The sequence below is a fragment of the Musca domestica genome, unplaced genomic scaffold, assembly GCF_030504385.1.
Source record: "Musca domestica strain aabys unplaced genomic scaffold, Musca_domestica.polishedcontigs.V.1.1 24, whole genome shotgun sequence".
Lineage (NCBI taxonomy): Eukaryota > Metazoa > Arthropoda > Insecta > Diptera > Muscidae > Musca > Musca domestica.
Genome location: NW_026712272.1, coordinates 2,694,162 through 2,713,736, shown reverse-complemented (window position 1 = coordinate 2,713,736; position 19,575 = coordinate 2,694,162). Strand labels below are relative to the sequence as shown.

Genomic DNA, 19,575 nt, shown 5'->3' with positions numbered 1-19,575 from the left:
CCAAACTAGTCCCTGCATCCAGTTTAGTCCAGTCCACTGCCGGTGCTGGGTCAACATCACATTTTGTTCAAAGCAAAATAGCCAAATGAATCGCTGCAAATTAATAACAACAAGCAAAATAAACAAATCGCGATTGTTGTTGTTGTCTTTTAGTCTGACTTGTATTAGAGAGAGAGAGTGTAGGTACTTCGACAATGAATACTAGCGAGCTTTGTTTTCACTGAGCTAATGAAGGATTTTTCGGGAAACATTGCAATAGGGTAAACATGTGAGGTTTTGGAACTGAAATTTGTAGATCCTTCGCAGAATCGAAATTGAGTTCGGTTAAATGGGAAAACAAAAGTCGGATAACATATTGAAATAGTAACACAATCCTGATATCCGTGAAAATAAATTTTAAATGTTAGAAGGATAGACCTGATGCAGTTGAGAAATTTCCTTGGAGTCAGCTTTTGCCTTGGAGTCAGCTTGAACCCTATGTGGGGCAAGTAGCAAATGAAATGGCCCGATCTATTGTGTTGTAATGGAAATATTGAGATGTACCAAATCTGGAATGGAATCGTATGCTGATTTCTCTTTTTATGAGCTTCATGAATATTCAAAATTTTGAGCCTTTGTGGGGGAGGTACCAGAAGGAGAGAACCCATCTTCACAACAGATCGTGTGTTAGCAAAAATGTTTGCATGTGTGAAATATAAAGAGAACCTAAAGCTTATTTCGGATTTTATGAACGTTTTGGTTATTCAAAACTTTGAGCCTTTGTGGGGGAGGTACTAGAAGGAATGGTCCGATTTCTACCGGCTTTATAAAAAATCCTGTGTTGATAGAAATATTCAGATGTGTCAAGTGTAAATGGAATCGGATATTAATTGCGCGTTTTATTAGCTTAATGGATATTCAACATTTCGACCTTTTGTGGGGGAGGTACCAGAAGGTGTAAGCCGATATACTCCATCTTAACACCAGACCTTGGGTTGATATAAATATTGGGATGTGTGAAATTTGAAGACAATCGGACTCTAACATCACATTTTATAAAAGTTGTAATTATTCAAAATATTGACCCTTTGTGGGGGAAGTACTGGATGGAGTGGACCGATATTGTCGATTTTGGCACCTGACCTAGCACAAACGCAAATATTACGATTTGCAAAGTTGGGGCAAAATCGGTTATCGTTTCTCTTTCTGTGCAGAAAATGTATATATATTTTTTTTTGAAAATGTTGACCATTTGTGGTAGAGGTACCATAAGGAGGGGACCGATATATCCCATCATAACACCAGAACTTGGGTTAATATAAATATTGGGATTTGTGAAATTGGAAGACAATCGGACTCTTACATCACATTTTGTAAGAGTGGTAATTATTCAAAATGTTGATTTTTTGTGTGGGAAGTATGTGATGGAGTGGACCGATATTGTCCATTTTCGAACCTGACCTAGCACTGACTTAAATATCAGGATTAGCACAGTTGGAGCAAAATCGGATTATCTTTTCGCTTTCTGAGCAGAAAATATATTTATTGATAATTTCGACATTTTGTGGGGGCGGTATCAGAAGAAGTGGGCCGATATTGACCATCTCCGAACTCGATCTAAGTTTGACAAAAATATTACGATGTACCAAGTTTAGACTCCCTTCGAGAGTTATCGTGCGCACAAGCCAGCCAGACAGACAGACGGACGGACCGACATCGCTAGATCGACTCCAAGTGTTCTGAAACGGATTTGGTCCAAAGAGACCTAGGGTCTAAAATCGTTATTTCGACTAGGCCCGTTTTGACCGTATCAAATGAGGGTATAGGGTATAATAAGGAATGTATAATAATTTTCTACAAATCTGGATCTCTACTGACCACATCATTTTCCATTTGCGAAAAATGGAAATTCACTCTAGAAGTGTACGAAAAGTACTAAAATGAACTACATTTGGTACCATTTCGTATTCGGTTAGAGCTAAAAACTTGAAATTTGGAATGGCAATCAAGATTGAGGAGTAAAGTCGATATAAGGAGGTAGTTTTGAAACTGTGTGCACATTTAGTACAATTTGAATTTGGAGTAAAGGATGGAGCTGGTATCCTGAAATTTGAAATTAACATTACTGACGGTATGTCGGTTTGGGGAAGTGGAGGAAGTTTTCGAAATATGTACTCACGAAAAGTACTAAATGGTACTAAATTTGGTACAATTTCGACTCGAGTGAACCGATACAGCTGAAATTCTGTAATTTATAAATAGGATTGCTATTGCATTCTAGGAGTGAGTAATGTAGGTAGTTTTAGAAATTCGTACTTCTGGTACTAAATGATACTAAGTTTGGTACAATTTGAATTTTGGGAGAACCAATAGTATTGGAATCCTGAAATTAGAAAATAAGATTTCCATTGGATGGAGTATATGAAAATTTGTACTTAAGTATACTAAATGGTACTAAATTTGGTACAGTTTGGATTTGGATGAATCAATAGAGCTAGTATCCTGGAAATTGGAATAAGATCACTGGCGGAGTGTAGGATTGGAATATGAAGGTGGTTTTGGAAATTTGTACTTATATGTACTAAAATGTACTAAATTATATATAGGCGACCCAATCGGTGTGGAATACTAAAATTTGAAATTGGGATTACTGTGGGAGTGTAGGAATAGGGTATGTTGGAAGCTTTGTATTCGTACTTATATGTACTATGTATGCATAGTGGTGTATGTATGGTAGTAAATTTGGTACAAATTGGAATTATGATAAGCCGATGGAGCTGGAATTCTGAAATTTGCATTTAGAGTCACTAATTGAGTGCAGAAAAGATGTACCAAAGGGTAATTAGAAATTCGAAGTTTAAGGTTACGAAAAGTCCTAAAATGGTACAAAACTTCTAAAATGCAACTATTTGGCATTATGTGAGCGGACAGAGCTTAGAACTTGAAATCTGATATGAGAATCAAGGTTGGAAAGTAAGTTTGATATGTGAAGGTACCTTCGGGAATGTGTACTTAGTGTGCGAACTGTACTAAATCGCCTATTTGGATCAGTTTTGTTTAGGGTGAACGGATGAAGCTTTGAAAATTTGTGTGGGACTTTCATTGCAGCAAATTCCTAAGTAGTACTAAATGTGGTGGTGGGTAAAGGAATAGAACTGAAATCCTAAAAATTGATGTAGATGTCATTGTTGGTGTCTTTGGTTAAATTTGGTATTGGGTGAAGAGATAGAATGATTCTGAAATTTGGAATCGATTTTCGATTTTGTGATCATAGATTTTTGGCAATGCCCAAAAACGGAAGTACTCTTCTAACCATTTAGCATTCTTTGACGAGACCGGAAAAAGTCCTCTCATTCTCCCAGTGTCTGAGTCTAGTTTTTTTTCATTTCCTGATCTTATTACTTTAAAAAGTCGCGTTGTGAAGGAACATTTTTAATATTTCGGATTTCAAACAATGCTTGAAAAAAGGAAATAAGCAGATCAGTAAGAAATTAATCTGTTATAGGATTTTTTGTCTTTTGCGATTTTGTGGTTATCAGGATATTGTGGTTTGTTAGGATAGTATGGAAGTGCCCAAGCAAAATAAGAAGACACAAGCTGATGAGGACCATAAGGATACATCAATTGAAAAGGCCAAAAAATGTCTCATCAAAAAAAAAAAACGGTTTTCGACCTTCGTTCTCCTTGAACCAAATCCGTTTCAGGACAGTTGGGGTCCATGGGGCGGTCTAGTGCGCACAATAACTCTCGAAGGGGGCATCCGATTTGATCCAAACTTGGTATATCGTAATATTATTGTTCGACTTAGATTGAGTACGGAAATGAGCAGCACTGGACCACTCCTTCTGGCATCTTCCCCACAAAAGGTTAGCATTTTCAGAGAAAATAATTTACAAGATCGCTCAACTCCATCAAGTACCTCCTCCACAATGGGTCACAATTTTGAATAATTATAACTCTTATAGAATGTAATGTAAGTTTTCGATTATCTTCAAATTACACGCATCACAATATTTTTATTAACCCAAGATCTAGTGTGAAGATGGCATATATCGGTCCACTCCTTCTGGTACCTACCCCACAAAGGGTCAAAATTTTGAATATTCATGAAGCTCATAAAACGCGAAAATAACATCCGATTCCATTCAGACTTAGTACATCTGAATATTTCCACCAATACAACATCTGTTATAAAGATGGTAGAGATCGAACCATTTATTCTGGTACCTCCCACACAAAGGGTCAAAGTTTTGAATAGCCAAAACGACCATAGAAAGCAAAATAATCATCCGGTTCCCTTAAAATTTCGCACATCCCATTTCATTATTTCTACTAACACATGGTCTGCTGTGAAGATGAGATATGTCGGCGCACTCCTTCTGTAACCTTCCCCGCATAGGGTTAAATATTTTGAAAAAAAAAAAAATATGGGGGCCATACGATATCGTGGACCTATATAGACAATTCTTTTTCAGAGGGTAGAACACTCACAGGGGACTCCTTTTGTGGAATTTCAGACACTTCCATTGAAAAATGGAAGTGTCTGAGGGTACCGTTATATGGGGGCTATACGATATCGTGGACCGATATAGCCCATCTTCGAACTTGACCTGCCTGCAGACAAAAGAGAGATCTGTGCAAAATTTTAGCTTCCTATCTTAATTCGTTTAAACTGTAGCGTGATTACAAGAGAAGGACAGACGGACGAACGGACAGGGCTAAATCGTCTTAGAATTTTACGCTGATCAAGAATATATATACTTTGTTGGGTCTACAATGATTATTTCGATGAGTTACAAACGGAATGACGAACTTAATATACCCTCCATACTATGTATGGTGGAGGGTATAGAAAACGCTCAAAGAAAGCGAAAGTAGCATCCAGCTCTCTTCAAATTTCACACAACCAAACTTTTATGTTAACATAAGATCTGTTGTGAAGATTATATATATCTGCGAACCCCTTCTTGTACCTCCCATTGGTCCATTCCCTCGGAAACTACTCCAGAGAGGCTCAATAATTTGAATAATAACAGAAGTCAAAATATATTTAAATAATCGTACATAGACTGAGAGTATACATCTGTCGACGAAACCAACTAATACTTTATAACTTGTTTATGTTTGATTTAATAAAAATCCCGCCCAGTAAATTTTTTCATCAGTTTAGATTATTAGATTAGATAGATTGTTATTGAACCGAATAAGGAAGAGTTAATGTTATCATATTACTCAGTATGAATGGCCTGGGGTCTATTCTGATACTCTGTCACTAATTCTCCCTAGAGAGGTCATTGATCTCCTCTCCACTTGCTACCGTTTAATCGTGTCTCGAATTCTTTGCCAATTTAAGCCAATTTATTGAGAATCCGATCAAATGATTCGTATGACACTTTCATTGAAACGAAACGATATCGATTAATTCTAATTAACTCATTTCGTACTCAAACAAATTCAGGCACTTATCTTTGCTTATCAGCAAAACGAGAGAGAGACAGAGAAAAGAGTATCGATAAAGGAAAATATGATCATGTGGGTTTGCTCTGTATTAAAGAAGTTATTCCTCAATCTCTCGACCAAATAAAAAACTACAACTACACAATTACATTTGGAGTAGAGCAAGAGGTAGAGGCATAATAACGATAATGAAAGTCGCACATGGGTCGGCAAACAACAACAAGACTCAGACGTCACCAGTGTTGCCGTTTGAAATTTTTATTTCAGCCCAAATTTTTTCTAAAAACCGCCCAAAATCGACCATATCCGCCCAAACTATAAAATGTTGAATAATTTATATGTAGTTTGTATTCAAGTAAATTTTGTTGAAAATTTTACACTATACATAAAAAAGGTACTCAAGTTTAATTACATTCAATGTATTATATACATTAGAGAAAATAAAAATTTGATTGTTGTTTTACTTCAAGTTTAGTTTATATATGCTTCAACTTGAAGTAAAACAACAATCAAATTTTTATTTTCTCAAGGTCGCAATTATGGTCCGATCTGCACGAAATTGGGGGGGGAGGTGGGGCTCGGGTCAGAATAGAACCCTTATTTATTTGGGAGATGATTGCATAATATTTAGGGGTTGAAATGGACCAAAAACTAAAAAAATTCCTGAATTTGCAGTTGCTCTACAGGTCGCAATTATAGACCAATCGACACGAAAGTTAGCATGGGGCTAGAGCTTAGGGCTGGGCAGAAGCCTTCCAATTTTGATGGTCATCGGTAATATTTAGTGGTTGAAATAGGCCACAACATTTGTGTTAAATAAAAGTCAAATTTTTCATTAAAACCGCGAATATTTTTAATCCCGGCGAAATCACAACTAGACGAACAGATCAACTCTGACCGTTACGTAGATGCCGATAGTAAATATATCGGATGTTTATAGCGAAATATATACAATGTATATATAAGAGGGAGGGATATGATAGCTAGAATGCTTATATCTCAATATTGGCTGTACCGATTTCGTCAAATTTTGTCAATTCAGAATGCCCTCTTAACATAAAAGTATAAAATCTAAAAAAAAATCGCATAAAAAATGCCTATAATGATGTTAATATAGATTTTGCAGTATTTTGTGACATTTTTTTTTATTTTTTCATATTTTTTATCGCATGCGATTTTTTCAATTTGACCCCCACGAAAAAGGGTAGGGTTAGGCTCAGAATGGCTAGGCCTATTGTTTTCAAAGATGTCCGCAATATATTTAGGGGTTGAAATGGACCAACAACTAGAAATGTTCCTGATTTTGCAGCCGTTTTAAAGTTAACAAATTGAATTCAAAGGAAATCTCGCATGAACTTCGAGTTTAGGATAGCGGGTAGAATGGACCACTACTTTTGTGTGTAAAAAAACCAACATTTCTTACAACTTCTGGCTTTTTTTGGTGATACAGATGGGCCTCTTGCTATTGGAGTTGATCGCAAAATATTTAGGGGTTCAAATGAACCAAAAACAGAAAAAATTTCCTGCTCACACAATTAAAGAGAGTTAAGAACAGGGAAGAATTCTAGCATTTTGGATAACCATTGGTATATGTAGCTGTAAAATGGACCACAACAACTAACAGCACGATTGAGTGCGTAAATATTGGGCAAATGTCCCTGGTCAAACCGCTAAGGGTAATATCTGGGCAGTGCTCCATGACATTATCTCAAAAGCGAAATATTCCAAAATGGATTCGGACATAAGGGGGCTTCTAACATATTGTAGTGTTGTAGGGTATCACATGGTCGGCCCCGCACGACTATAGCCTAATGTATTATATATATATTATTAAAAAACTTAACAAAAATCTATAAAATAAATAACGATTCATCTCAATAAAAAAATATAAAATTCAGTTAGTTATAAAAAAAATTAAATACATAAAAATAAACAATGAAAAATAAATTTGTACCCAATATGGAAAAAATCCGCCCAAAATCCGCCCAAACCACAAAATTTATCTTTTTTCCGCCCAAATTTGGACGGAAACGCCCAAAACGGCAACACTGGACGTCACACGAAACCCCTCAACAAGTCATGCAATTAATGACAACAAATAAAATGAAAAGTGTGTGTGTGTGACTGTGGGCGACAGAGAGAGAGAGAAAGAGAGAGCTGGCTTCGATGATCACAAACACATGACGACTGAGTGGTGTAACCACAACGAAAAAGCGGCACAAAACAAACTACCCAAATAACAAAAAAGCAAACATAGAGTAAGGGAAAAATAAATACAGAGAAGGAATGCCGAAACTATAAAACAAACAAAAACAAGTTATCAGTTATGAGAGAAAGAGAGGGAATTAAGTATGTACTCACTTATAACAGTGTTAGGTTATGGTAGGCTAAGTCTCAGACAAAGAGGGAATCAAGAGTGTAAACAAACCAAGATCGATCGATAGAGAGAACGTTATTGAATTGATACATCAGATAAAATGCGAATGAAATGAAAACGTTTTGGAAAAAAGACACCGGATCGAATCAGAACCGATAATGTGAGACCTTTCAGAGAGAGGAATAATGGTAAAGCGAAAAATAGAGAGAAAAACAAAAAAACGGAATTGAATAGCTGAAATAAAAACTAAGTACGTTCTTTTTAAATGAACAACAAAACTGCTGTGAAAACGTTAATCGAAGGCAAATATTGCGCCAACAGCCCATGGCCAAAGCCCCATAACAAAGGCGCAGTGCCAAGTTGGTGTTTTTTGCACGGAATTTTGAATTTAACTGAAATTCCTTTATCCAACATATTATTTTCTTGTTTTTTCTTTGATGTGGAAATGTAATTGCCTGAAATTCCTGGAAAGTAATTTACGAACTCCGGAATCCTTTACTTCCATCTTTTTTTGGCCATGTTGGCCATTATCAAATTTACAAAAAAATGGATCCATATTCAAACTGGTGTTTAATGGCGCAGAAGTTCTTGAAAGACATCAATGGCAAAAAAAAATTAGCTACAAGCTTTGTTTTTTTTTCGCCTGTCCGCCTCTTGTCTGTCCATCTTTTGCGTCTTCTCGTTGCTGTGTGTCGTCGTTCGAGTTCATTTTTCATGTAAGAAAACTGAATGTGATTGTCTTCTCGTTTGTGGAATAGGGAATCATCGAAGCAACCAGCCAACCAACCGGTTTAGGATTTGACGTTGACATGTTGTACAGTGGCTCGAAATTCTACATTATATAAAATATAGAGGATGAAGTATGTTTCTTCATTGTCTCATCGTAGATCCTACCAACCATGTATATAAAAATATTTCAAGGGAGATTTCTCTAACAGTTCAATCACACAGAATGACGTCACAGTCCGTAGGGCCACCAGAAAGTTCCCACACTGACGAGTTCTATGATACCGAGTTGAGCTGAGTCTCTATTTTTGCCAACTGCTTTGGAAGCAATAGATACCGAAATTATTACCCCGGAATCTGAGGCATCTGAGGTCATATATGCTACTCATTATATAAATATTATAAATTGGGGTTAGGTATTCCTTAAGTAAATGAGAATTATTGCCTACAATCACCAGTAATTTATTTGGATAAGAACGGGTTCGTTTGTGCTTGTCCCAAGCAAAATATTTATGGACGGAACGTCGAGTGTAAATCTGCCATGGAGGGGCTTAACGTGATTATCCTGCCGGTCAAGATTTCCAGATACATACAACAAAGAGAGGACGGGAGAGAGAGCAGTAAATACCCCGCTAGTAATGAAAATTCCAATTAACTCAATTTCGTCAGTCCTGTACTATTTTTAAGCTGTACTGATACAAAATATGCGAAGGGAACCAATTTACACTTTTTTGTCCCCAAGTAAACAAAAGAGAGCCAATTGTGCGGAAATAATACACCACCAACAAAAAAAGAAAAAGCAACCTACAAATAAGTTAAAAGATCTGTATACTTGGGACTTAGTTTGGTTTAGTCTTTGGTCACTGGTATATGACTGTAAATCTGGAACTACTATAGTACCATCTCTAGGTAATGCAAAGGGAATCAATTGGTTACCCTGTATGACATCCCCATGTTACAGTTTTTTGCACTGAGAGGTGTCTTAAGTGGAACTAGTCACTAAGAATCGACGATTTTCCGGTGCCTTCCCATTCTAATTAAGGAAGAGGGACACAGTTCGCCAGACTTAAACATGGTGTCATCAGCTATGCAAAATGAAGACATTTGGCATTTCTATTGGATCAAACCACTCTCCACAATCGTTTCCACCTACATAACCCCAGAATACCTCTCGTTCCTTAAAAACGGGAAAGCTAATGTCGAAATGTCACCACCCACCGTTTTTGAGGGACTGACCAACATCTCTAATGATCACAGATGAAAAATCCCAAAGGATATCATCTGCGCTCGTTGAAAACCCGAAATGAGACCGAGAACGAGTCACTGATGACCAGAGATGGAAAATCCCAAAGGATATCATCTGCTAGTAATATATTTTCTCGCTCGTTGAATACCCGAAATGAGACCGAGTCCATAGAGGCAGCGGGACTAGTAAACGATGCAATCCACCTGAACCCATAGTCATGGAGCTGACTTCAGTCACGTTTAACGCCATTCATTTTAGCCGTCAGTTGTACGCCGTATCAGATCTCTTCCAACCGATGTTAACCACAAAACTAAGTGATTCAAAGCGGAATATTAAAGGAGTTGTCGAATCTGTTGTCAGTTGGTTCTCCCAACAGACATATACCCTCAGCCAATGTTCGATTATTTAAATAGATGTGGTCTTCTCTTATGGTTATTTGAATTATATATATATATATATATATATATATATATATATATATATATATATATATATATATATATATATATATATATATATATTGTCCATTTCGTATCGGACTTAAATAAATATAATATTAATATTGCGGCGTGCCAGGTTTGGACTATATCGACTACTACCTTCACTTTATAGAGAGAATAAAAAACGAACATTTATATCAAATTTTATGCGAAATCATAAATTCCATATTCATCACAGGTTTCGGATTGAGAGAAATGTTTAATTATAGCAAGTTTTAAAGAAAAGCATGAATGAATATTCAAAATTTTGACCCGTTGTGGGGGAAGTACCAGAAGGAGTGGACGGATATATCCCATCTTCACACCAGACCTTGCGTTAATAAAAATGTTGTGATGTGCGTAATTTGAAGCGAAGCGGATGCTTATTTCGGATTTTATGATAGTTTTTGTTATTAAAAACTTTGACCCTTGGTGGAGGAGGTACCAGAAGGAAGGTTTCGATCTCTACCATCTTACTAACATATCTTGTGTTGATGGAAATATTGAAATGTACCAAGTCTGAATGGACTCCGATGTTAATTTCGTGTTCAATGACCTTCATGAATATTCAAAATTTTGACACCATGGGGGGAGATACCAAAAGGTGTGGACCAATATATTCCATCTTCACACCAGACCTTGGAGTATTAAAAATATTGGGATGTGTGAAATTTGAAGACAATCGGACACATACATCACATTTTATAGAAGTTATAATTATTCGAAAGGTTGACCGTTTGTGGGGGAGGTACTTGATGGAGTGGGCCGATATTGTCCATTTTCACACCTGACCAAGCACTGATGTAAATATTAAGATTTGCAAAGTTGGAGCAAAATCGTATTATCCTTTCTCTTTCTGTGCAGAAAATATTCTTGTGAGAATTTCGACCTTCTGTGGGGGAGGTATCAGAAGGAGTAGACCGATGTATTCCATCTTAAAATCAGACCTTGAGTTAATAAAAATATAGGGATGTGTGAAATTTGAAGACAATCGGACACATACATCATATTTTATGGAAGTTATAATTCTTCGAAATGTTCACCTTTTGTGGGGGAGCTACTTGATGGAGTGGACCGATATTGTCCATTTTGACACCTGAACTAGCCCTGATGGATATATTAGGATTGGCAAAGTTGGAGCAAAATCGTATTATCCTTTCTCTTTCTGTGCTGTAAATTATTTTCTTTGAAAATGTTGACATTTTGTGGGGATGGTACCAGAAGGAGTGGACGATATTGTCCATCTCCGAACTCTATCTAAGTTTGACAAATATATTACGATCTACCAAGTTTGGACCAAATCGGATACTCCCTCGAGAGTTATCATGCCGACATCCCTAGATCTACTCCAAGTGTCCTGAACCGGATTTGGTCCAAAGACCTATGGTCTAAAACCGTTATTTCGGTGAGGCACGTTTTGACCGTATCAAATCATATATACCCTCTGTGGCCATATGGCTGAGGGTATGATTATGTTCTTTGAAAATGTTGACCTTTTGTGGGGGAGGTACCAGAAGGATTGGAGTCCATCTCCGAACTCGACCTAAGTATGATAATAATATTATCATACTTAGGTACATATTTGGATCAAATCGGATATTCAGACGGACGGACATCGCTAGATCGATTCCAAATGTTCTGAAGCGAATTTGGTCCAAAGGAACCTAGGGTCTAAAGACGTAATTTCGATGAGGCATCTTTTGGCCGTATCAAATGATACAGGGTTGGCCATATTCGACGGACCTTTGGGCCCATTCCAATCGACGAGGCTTGTACGAGGGCAACATTCTTTGCGTCAATTGTATTTTGTACGGGAACAAATTCAAATCAATGCGAATAATCCGTTGTAAAGTGGACCGAGCCATGCCCAACTGCTGAGAACGGCGTTTTTGGGTTGTTGTTGGGGACCTCTCAACACTGGCTCGTACGGCAGCGATATTCTCGGCCGATCGCCTTGGTCGACTTTTATATGGCCTCTTCGGATTAGAAAGAGCCTTACCAGTCGAAAATTTTTCGTATAAACGCTTAATGGTGTTCTTAGAAGGCGCACTTCTCACAATTGACTTCTTCAGTTGAATGTAAATTTCAACTATTTCAGAGCGTTCGCGTGGCGTGTATTGGTTCATGGTAAAAATCTGCTTGGACTGACGCTTCAAACGCGGTATGTATTTAAGCGATGTGACATCTCTCTCAAAAGTTATGGCGTTGCCAGATGGGTCCGTCGAATATGGGCAACCCTGTATATACCCTCTCTGGCCATATGGCTAAGGGTATAATTATGTTCTTTGAAAATGTTGACCTTTTGTGGGGGAGGTACCAGAAGGAGTGGAGCGATATTGTCCATCTCCAAACACGATCTAAGTTTGACAATAATATTACGATGTACCAAGTTTGGATCAACTTGGATACTCCCTCCGAGAGTTGTCGTGCGCCCCAGCCAGACGGATGGACACCTCTAGATCGACTCCAAATGTCCTGAAACAAAGAGACCTAGGATCTAAAAACCCGTGTTTGCATGCATGTTTTCATCATATCCAATGATATATACTCTCTGTAGCCATGTGGCTGAGGGTATAAAAACTCAATTTATATATCATTTATATATAGGTCCTAAATATTGGTTTCATTGCTCCACTGTTCCATTGGTAAAGAATTACATTTCCATATTCCTAGTTTTGCTGTGTGACGATGTTTTTTGTCGTTGTTTTTGCTGTTGAGCCAAAGAAGTCATACAGGAGCATTGCATGTTGTTGTTGCTGTTGTTATTGTTATTAATGATGACTTGAAACCCAATTCCACAATCTATTCAAAAGGACCAACAAACTAAAATACCAACAACAGCAACAATAATAATAACAACAAGTGGTTGTTGTTATTTGTGGTATACCACCTCTGCATGTACCTTTCATTTGCACTCGATATTTGTTAGACAATTCATTTGGTCTGTCTCTCTCTCCCCTATTTCTCTCTTACACTCTTTGTACTAGACCAACCACTTGCTCTTGGCTGCTGCTCAATTAATATCTCTCTACAGCAACAAAATACCATTGCTCGGGTCAAGGTAAAGGTTTTCATTTATGATTCAACAAAAAAATAGGAGAAACAAAAAAATCTTAGTAAAAAACTAAGTAATGAAAAGAAACAAACAAAATGAATTTAAGTTTGAATCATGAAATGAACTAAATAGGTACAACAAGAACAGCAACAACAATACTATATAGATATCAGAGAATTAATCATTACAGCAACAAAACTGACTTTGGAAATTGGTAACAGCAAAAGCAAAAAAAAAAAAAGCGAAGGCAGCAGAAAACAAAACGAATCAACAGGTGTATTTGCTGGGTTTTGAGCGGTTTCGTTTGGTTGATTCTAAAATTACTTATTTGGCGGAGGCTCTTTTATTACTATTTTTTGTGTGTGATTTTTTGTTAACAACAAATATTCCAACTATGGTAAGGTTATTTTCTGAGAGAGGGGAGACCATTCCCCAAGCTATGCAAAAAAATGGACACCAACACCCGCGCACTGGGGAAACACACACACGCACACAAACACTTTTGGCACTTGGAATTCTGGTTATGGCAATTTTTTTCTTATTTTTTGCGAAGCCAATCTCCAAGGTATTAATCACTCGATTGGAGAATATTTTCAAAGCCTCTATTTTCAATAAAAGATTTATTTTTTAATTTTCACTGAAATACTTTTCTACAAAAAAAGGAACTCTCAAAAGCCTTAGCTTTTTAGCCGTTTGCCATTTTTCTTTTTTTTTTTTATTTTCCCGATTCTTTTATTTCATCGCTTCTTTCATTACCGTGTATTCAACCGCTTTCTTCCTTTGTGTTACTATTTTTTCTTTGTTGTTATTTTTTATGATTTTTTTGCTGGGGTTTTTTTTATTACAATTTTTGTTTGTTTGTTGTTTTATTTCTCACTATGTTTCAGCTCAACAGAAAAAAAAAAATCACTTCAACGCAACGCAAAGAAGAAATTTGGGAAAAACAACATTTGTCGTCATCCGTCGTATTCGATCGCACGCTCGCTCGCTCACTGATAACTGAATTATATTCAGTTATTTTAATGGTCTCAAACTCCAATTAGCCATGCTTTGTTCTGTTGGTTTCACTTTGCTGGCAATCGTTGGTCTCTGTTTGTTTGGACGCGCTCTCTCATTTGCCGGTTTATCTTAAGGTGTTCCCCGATTCCATAGCGTTCCCCCTAAGCCAGACATAGTTGTTTCATATTTTGTTCTGCTGCTGTAAGTCGGCTTTCGTGGTTTGTGTCCATGCTTTAATGACGTCTTTGCTGCACATGTACTGGAATGCGGAAGAGTGCAACATAAGAAAGGCAAATAAGTGAGAGAGAGTTTATTTTTAATACTCTCTGTTTGTAAAGGTTGTGTATGGGTAGTGGGATTACCAGATTGGTGGAATTGTGTTCATGTGGAAATACGGTATGATCCTTTGCAAATAAGAATAAATGTGTTTGAATATTATTAAGGAACTAGAGTGAGATTTGAATTAAAAAATTGAGTACAAAATTGAGTAAGAAATTCTGATTACGAATTTTTGTAATTTTTTTGAAAATACCGAATATCAGCAGCGTTATATATTATATGTGAAGACGTGGACCTGCATACGAAATTCTTTCCATAGGTTGTAGTAACCATTAAAATCTCCCAATACGAAATTTGAAACGATTCCAGTGAATAAAGTTGCCAAAATCATCAAAATACCGAATATATGGAGCTACCGTTATATGTGGGCTATACGAAGAGGTGGACCTGCATACAAAAATGTTTGTCATAGGTTGTAGTAACCATTACGAACTTCAAATACGAAATTTGAAATAATTCCGGTAAATAATGTCGCTGAAATCATAAACATATCGAGTATTGGGAGGTACCGTCATATGGGGGCTATACGAAGACTTTAAGAGACTTTAACGCCTTGATAGGCTGTAGCACCCATTACGAACTTCAAATATGAAATTTGAAATAATTCCGGTAAATAATGTCGTTAAATTCTTGAAAATTCCGAATATCAGTATGCAGCGTTATATGGGGGCTATACGAAAACGTGGACCGACATGGCCCATTTATGAACTTAACCTGCTTACTGGTAAACTATGCATGTATGCAGGAGTTTATTAATATAGCCTCCATAGAATGTTGAGGGTATACAAATATTGTTTGAAGCAATAGATATACCGGACCGAGCAATATGAAGCGTAAAATCGGAAGGAGATGTATATCGAAGGTATATAAAAATTTGAACCGATCTCGATAAAATTTGGCAGAGGTATTTTCGAGCTGCATCTGATGTTCGGAATCAAATATCATTGCTGTATAGCGTATATTACGAATGTGAGGGACTTTAACACCAAATCGGATGAAACACAGATATGGGAGCTAAAGGGATATCTGAACCGATTTTCACCAAAATCTGAAGCGCTTGCATTTGGGATAAATTCCGTCGGAAGTGCCAAAATTCAGCCCATTCTGTTTTTGAGTTTTGCCATGTTATGATTCATGTGCTTGCTTCTCTTTCGAGACGAGCTTAATGATCTGGTTGGTACACTCCATTTGGTGCACAAGAAACCTGAAATCGGATAAAGATATATATGGGAGCTATATCCAAATGTGAACCGATCTTGACAACATTTTAAACATTTATTTCTGAGCTGTAACCGATATCTGGTAACAGAGATCATTGTTGTGGAGTGCATATTACACATGTATGTGAATGAAACCCCCAAATGGAAGCTACAGCTATACCTGAACCAATTTTGAAGTACATGTTTCTTTGACGAATTCAGTCGGAATTGCCAAGATTTGGTTCATTTGTGCTGATATTAGCCAATTGGTGCACGATAAACCCGAAATCAGATAAAGAGATATATGGAAGCAATATCCAAATCTGATGCGATCTCGATAAATTTTACAGAGGTATTTTTGAGCTCCACAAGTCATCTGGTTCCAAATATTACTCTTGTGGAATACATATTACGAATGTTCTATAGCTATATCTGATCTGATTTTCACCAAACTTCAAGTACCCGTTTATAGGACGAATTCAGTCGGTATTGCAAAATTTCAGTTCATATATCTACAGGGTGATACAAAAAAACTGCAACAAAGTCAAACTTCATAATTTAAACATTTTTTTTTAATTTTATTGAATGAAAGCAAAAAATGTCAGAAATAGCATCGAATATTAGAATAGGTTGGTGTCTGTAGTTGAGAGAATTAGGTTCCATGTTTTTCGAAATATTTTTAATTTATTTTTTTTATTGACTTCAACCCACTGTGCGACATAAACAAACAGTTATAACACCTCCGCATTCACTTGTATTTAATGCATTCACAGTTGTTGTTTCTTTTCTCGCGACACAGCCTAAGTTAAAACAGATGTTAAATATTTAATTAAACTTCAATAAATGTCGAACAAATTTGCTCACAATTTAACTTTATCAAATGCCAGTAGTCGTCGTTAATTGAGAGGAGAGAGTGAGAGAGAGAGAGAGAACATAACAAATAAGTATGTAATTTCGACGAGACGATAATGAAAAGGGCAAATATTGTGATTAGGGTTGCCATGCTTCAACTAAAATCAAATGAAGGGGGAAGCTTAAAACACATGACCTCCCAAAAGACCTTCGGGTTTTTTTTAACAGAAGACCTTCTGGTATTCTATGAGAAGGTCTTCTATGAGAAGACTTTCGGGTCTTCTATGAGAAGACTTTCGGGTCTTCTATGAGAAGACTTTCGGGTCTTCTATTAGAAGACCTTCGGGACATCTACGAGAAGACCTTCGGGTCATCTAAGAGAAGACCTTCGGGTCATCTACGAGAAGACCTTCGGGTCATCTATGAGAAGACCTTCGGGTCATCTATGAGAAGACCTTCGGGTCATCTATGAGAAGACCTTCGGGTCATCTATGAGAAGACCTTCGGGTCATCTATGAGAAGACCTTCGGGTCATCTATGAGAAGACCTTCGGGTCATCTATGAGAAGACCTTCGGGTCATCTATGAGAAGACCTTCGGGTCATCTATGAGAAGACCTTTGGGTCTTCTATGAGAAGACCTTCGGGCCTTCTATGAGAAGACCTTCGGATCTTCTATGAGAAGACCTTCGGGTCTTCTTTGAGAAGACCTTCGGGTCTTCTTTGAGAAGACCTGCGGGTCTTCTATGAGAAGACCATCTGGTTTTCATTGAGAAGAAATTCTGGTCTTCTATGAGAAGACCTTCTGGTCTTCTATGAGAAGATCTTCTGGTTTTCTATGAGATCTTCTGGTCTTCTATGAGAAGATCTTGTGGGCTTCTATGAGAAGATCTTCTGGGCTTCTATGAGAAGATCTTCTGGTCTTCTATGAGAAGATCTTCTGGTCTTCTATGAGAAGATCTTCTGGTCTTCTATGAGAAGATCTTCTGGTCTTCTATGAAAAGATCTTCTGGTCTTCTATGAGAAGATCTTCTGGGCTTCTATGAGAAGATCTTCTGGTCTTCTATGAGAAGACCTTCTGGTCTTCTATGAGAAGACCTTCTGGTATTCTATGAGAAGACCGTCTGGTCTTCTATGAATAGACCTTCTTGGTCTTCTATGAGAAGACCTTCGGGTCTTCTACGAGAAGACCTTCGGGTCTTCTACGAGAAGACCTTCGGGTGTTCTACGAGAAGACCTTCGCGTCTTCTTTGAGAAGACCTTCTGGACTTCTAATGAGAAGACCTTCCGGTCTTCTATGAGAAGACCTTCTGGTCTTCTATGAGAAGATCTTCAGCTCTTCTAATGAGAAGACCTTTTGGTCTTCTATGAGAAGACCTTCTTGGTCTTCTATGAGAAGACCTTCTGGTCTTCTATGAGAAGACCTTCGGGTCTTCTATGAGGAGACTTTCTGGTCTTCTATGAGAAGACCTTCGGGTCTTCTAATGAGAAGACCTCCGGCTCTTTTATGAGAAGACCTTCAGCTCTTTTATGAGCAGACCTTATGCTCTTCTGTTCTTCTGGGAGAAGACCTTCTGCTCTTCTATGAGAAGACCTTCTGCTCTTCTATGAGAGGACCTTCAGATCTTCTATGAGAGGACCTACAGCTCTTCTATGAGAAGACCTTTAGGTCATCTATGAGAGGATCTTCAGCTATTCTATGAGTCTTTGGTCTTCTTTCAGACGATTTTTAGACCATTTCTCCACAAAATCTCAAATTATATTTAACCATTTACGAAAATAATAGACAAAATAAATAGAGTTAATTAAGATAGCAACTATGAATGGCATCTTCATTCACACACACACATACACACATATTTTAATTTATATACCACAAAACAAACTTTGAACTTGTTAGCGGTACCCAAAACATAGTTTACATTCATAAATGTGTTAATAATGGACACAAGTCTTTTGAGCGGACCCTCTCAGACCGCACAGCATAATAAAAATGAAATGAGAAAAAAAAAACTGTTCATAGCCTTTGCGGAAAGCAGTCAGATGTGAAACCCTGCGGTAAGTGTTAAAATACATTGTACTTTTTTTATGGTTGGCTGAATATACAGCCCGAAAAGAAGCAGAGGAGGAATAAGAAGGGCAGCAGCAGCAACCAAAGAGGAAACAGATAAATCTACAAAAATAATTATCTTAAGTAAATAAAAATAAAAAACGGACACATACACAAACATGTGCACACATGTATACATACATTGTTGTTTTATGTAAAAAAGACGCAACAAAATACTCACTTATAAACTGCTGACGATATTCATCGTAACCCAAGATAATGGGAGCAGGCTCCGGCGGTGGTGATGGATACTCCTCATAAAAGTACGTTGATGGGGCACTGGTGCTATAGCCCTCATTGTTGTTGTCATAGTAGTAATCCACAATATCGTAATCATAGTCATACGGTTGGTACATTATTTCGTTTCCACGCTGAGAGTAGTGCCGGCTCAGAGTAACGTAAGGCTATGAAGTGTTGGAGATTTATTTAATTTTTTTTTTGGTGTAGCCCTTATCTCTTAGAGATAAGATATTTGGAGGAGATTGTTAAACAAATCTGTTGCTCTTTTTTGGGAAATATTTTTCTCGTTAATCATTAAATTTAATTTCGTAATATATGTATTTTTTATTTAAATTTTTTTTCTAATTAAAATAATTTTAAAAATTTTATGCAGGATTTTTGTTTTTAATTTTTTTACGATTTTTTTTGGAGATATATGTCTAGTAATCAATAAATTTGTAATGATGTATTTTTTGTAGATAAGAAGGGTTTGGTGAGATATTGTCTTGCTGCCGCTGCTTTATTTTTGGAAATGCTTTC

The 19,575-nt window shown here is 37.1% G+C and overlaps 1 protein-coding gene across 8 annotated transcripts in view; it reads right to left on the bottom strand.

Annotated features, from left to right (window-relative positions):
- LOC101893112 (dystrophin, isoforms A/C/F/G/H) overlaps positions 1-19,290 on the bottom strand; it is a 752,562-nt gene extending 733,272 nt beyond the window's left edge. For 3 of the 8 annotated variants that reach the window (XM_059123281.1, XM_059123282.1, XM_059123286.1), the window contains exon 1: positions 18,998-19,290. In XM_059123281.1, the coding sequence (XP_058979264.1) occupies positions 18,998-19,172 (175 nt within the window). In that variant the 5' untranslated portion in view covers positions 19,173-19,290. The remainder of the gene's footprint in view (positions 1-18,997) is intronic. The other 5 variants (XM_059123285.1, XM_059123284.1, XM_059123288.1 and 2 more) reach the window with 4 other exon arrangements.
- Between the last annotated feature and the right edge of the window lie 285 nt (positions 19,291-19,575).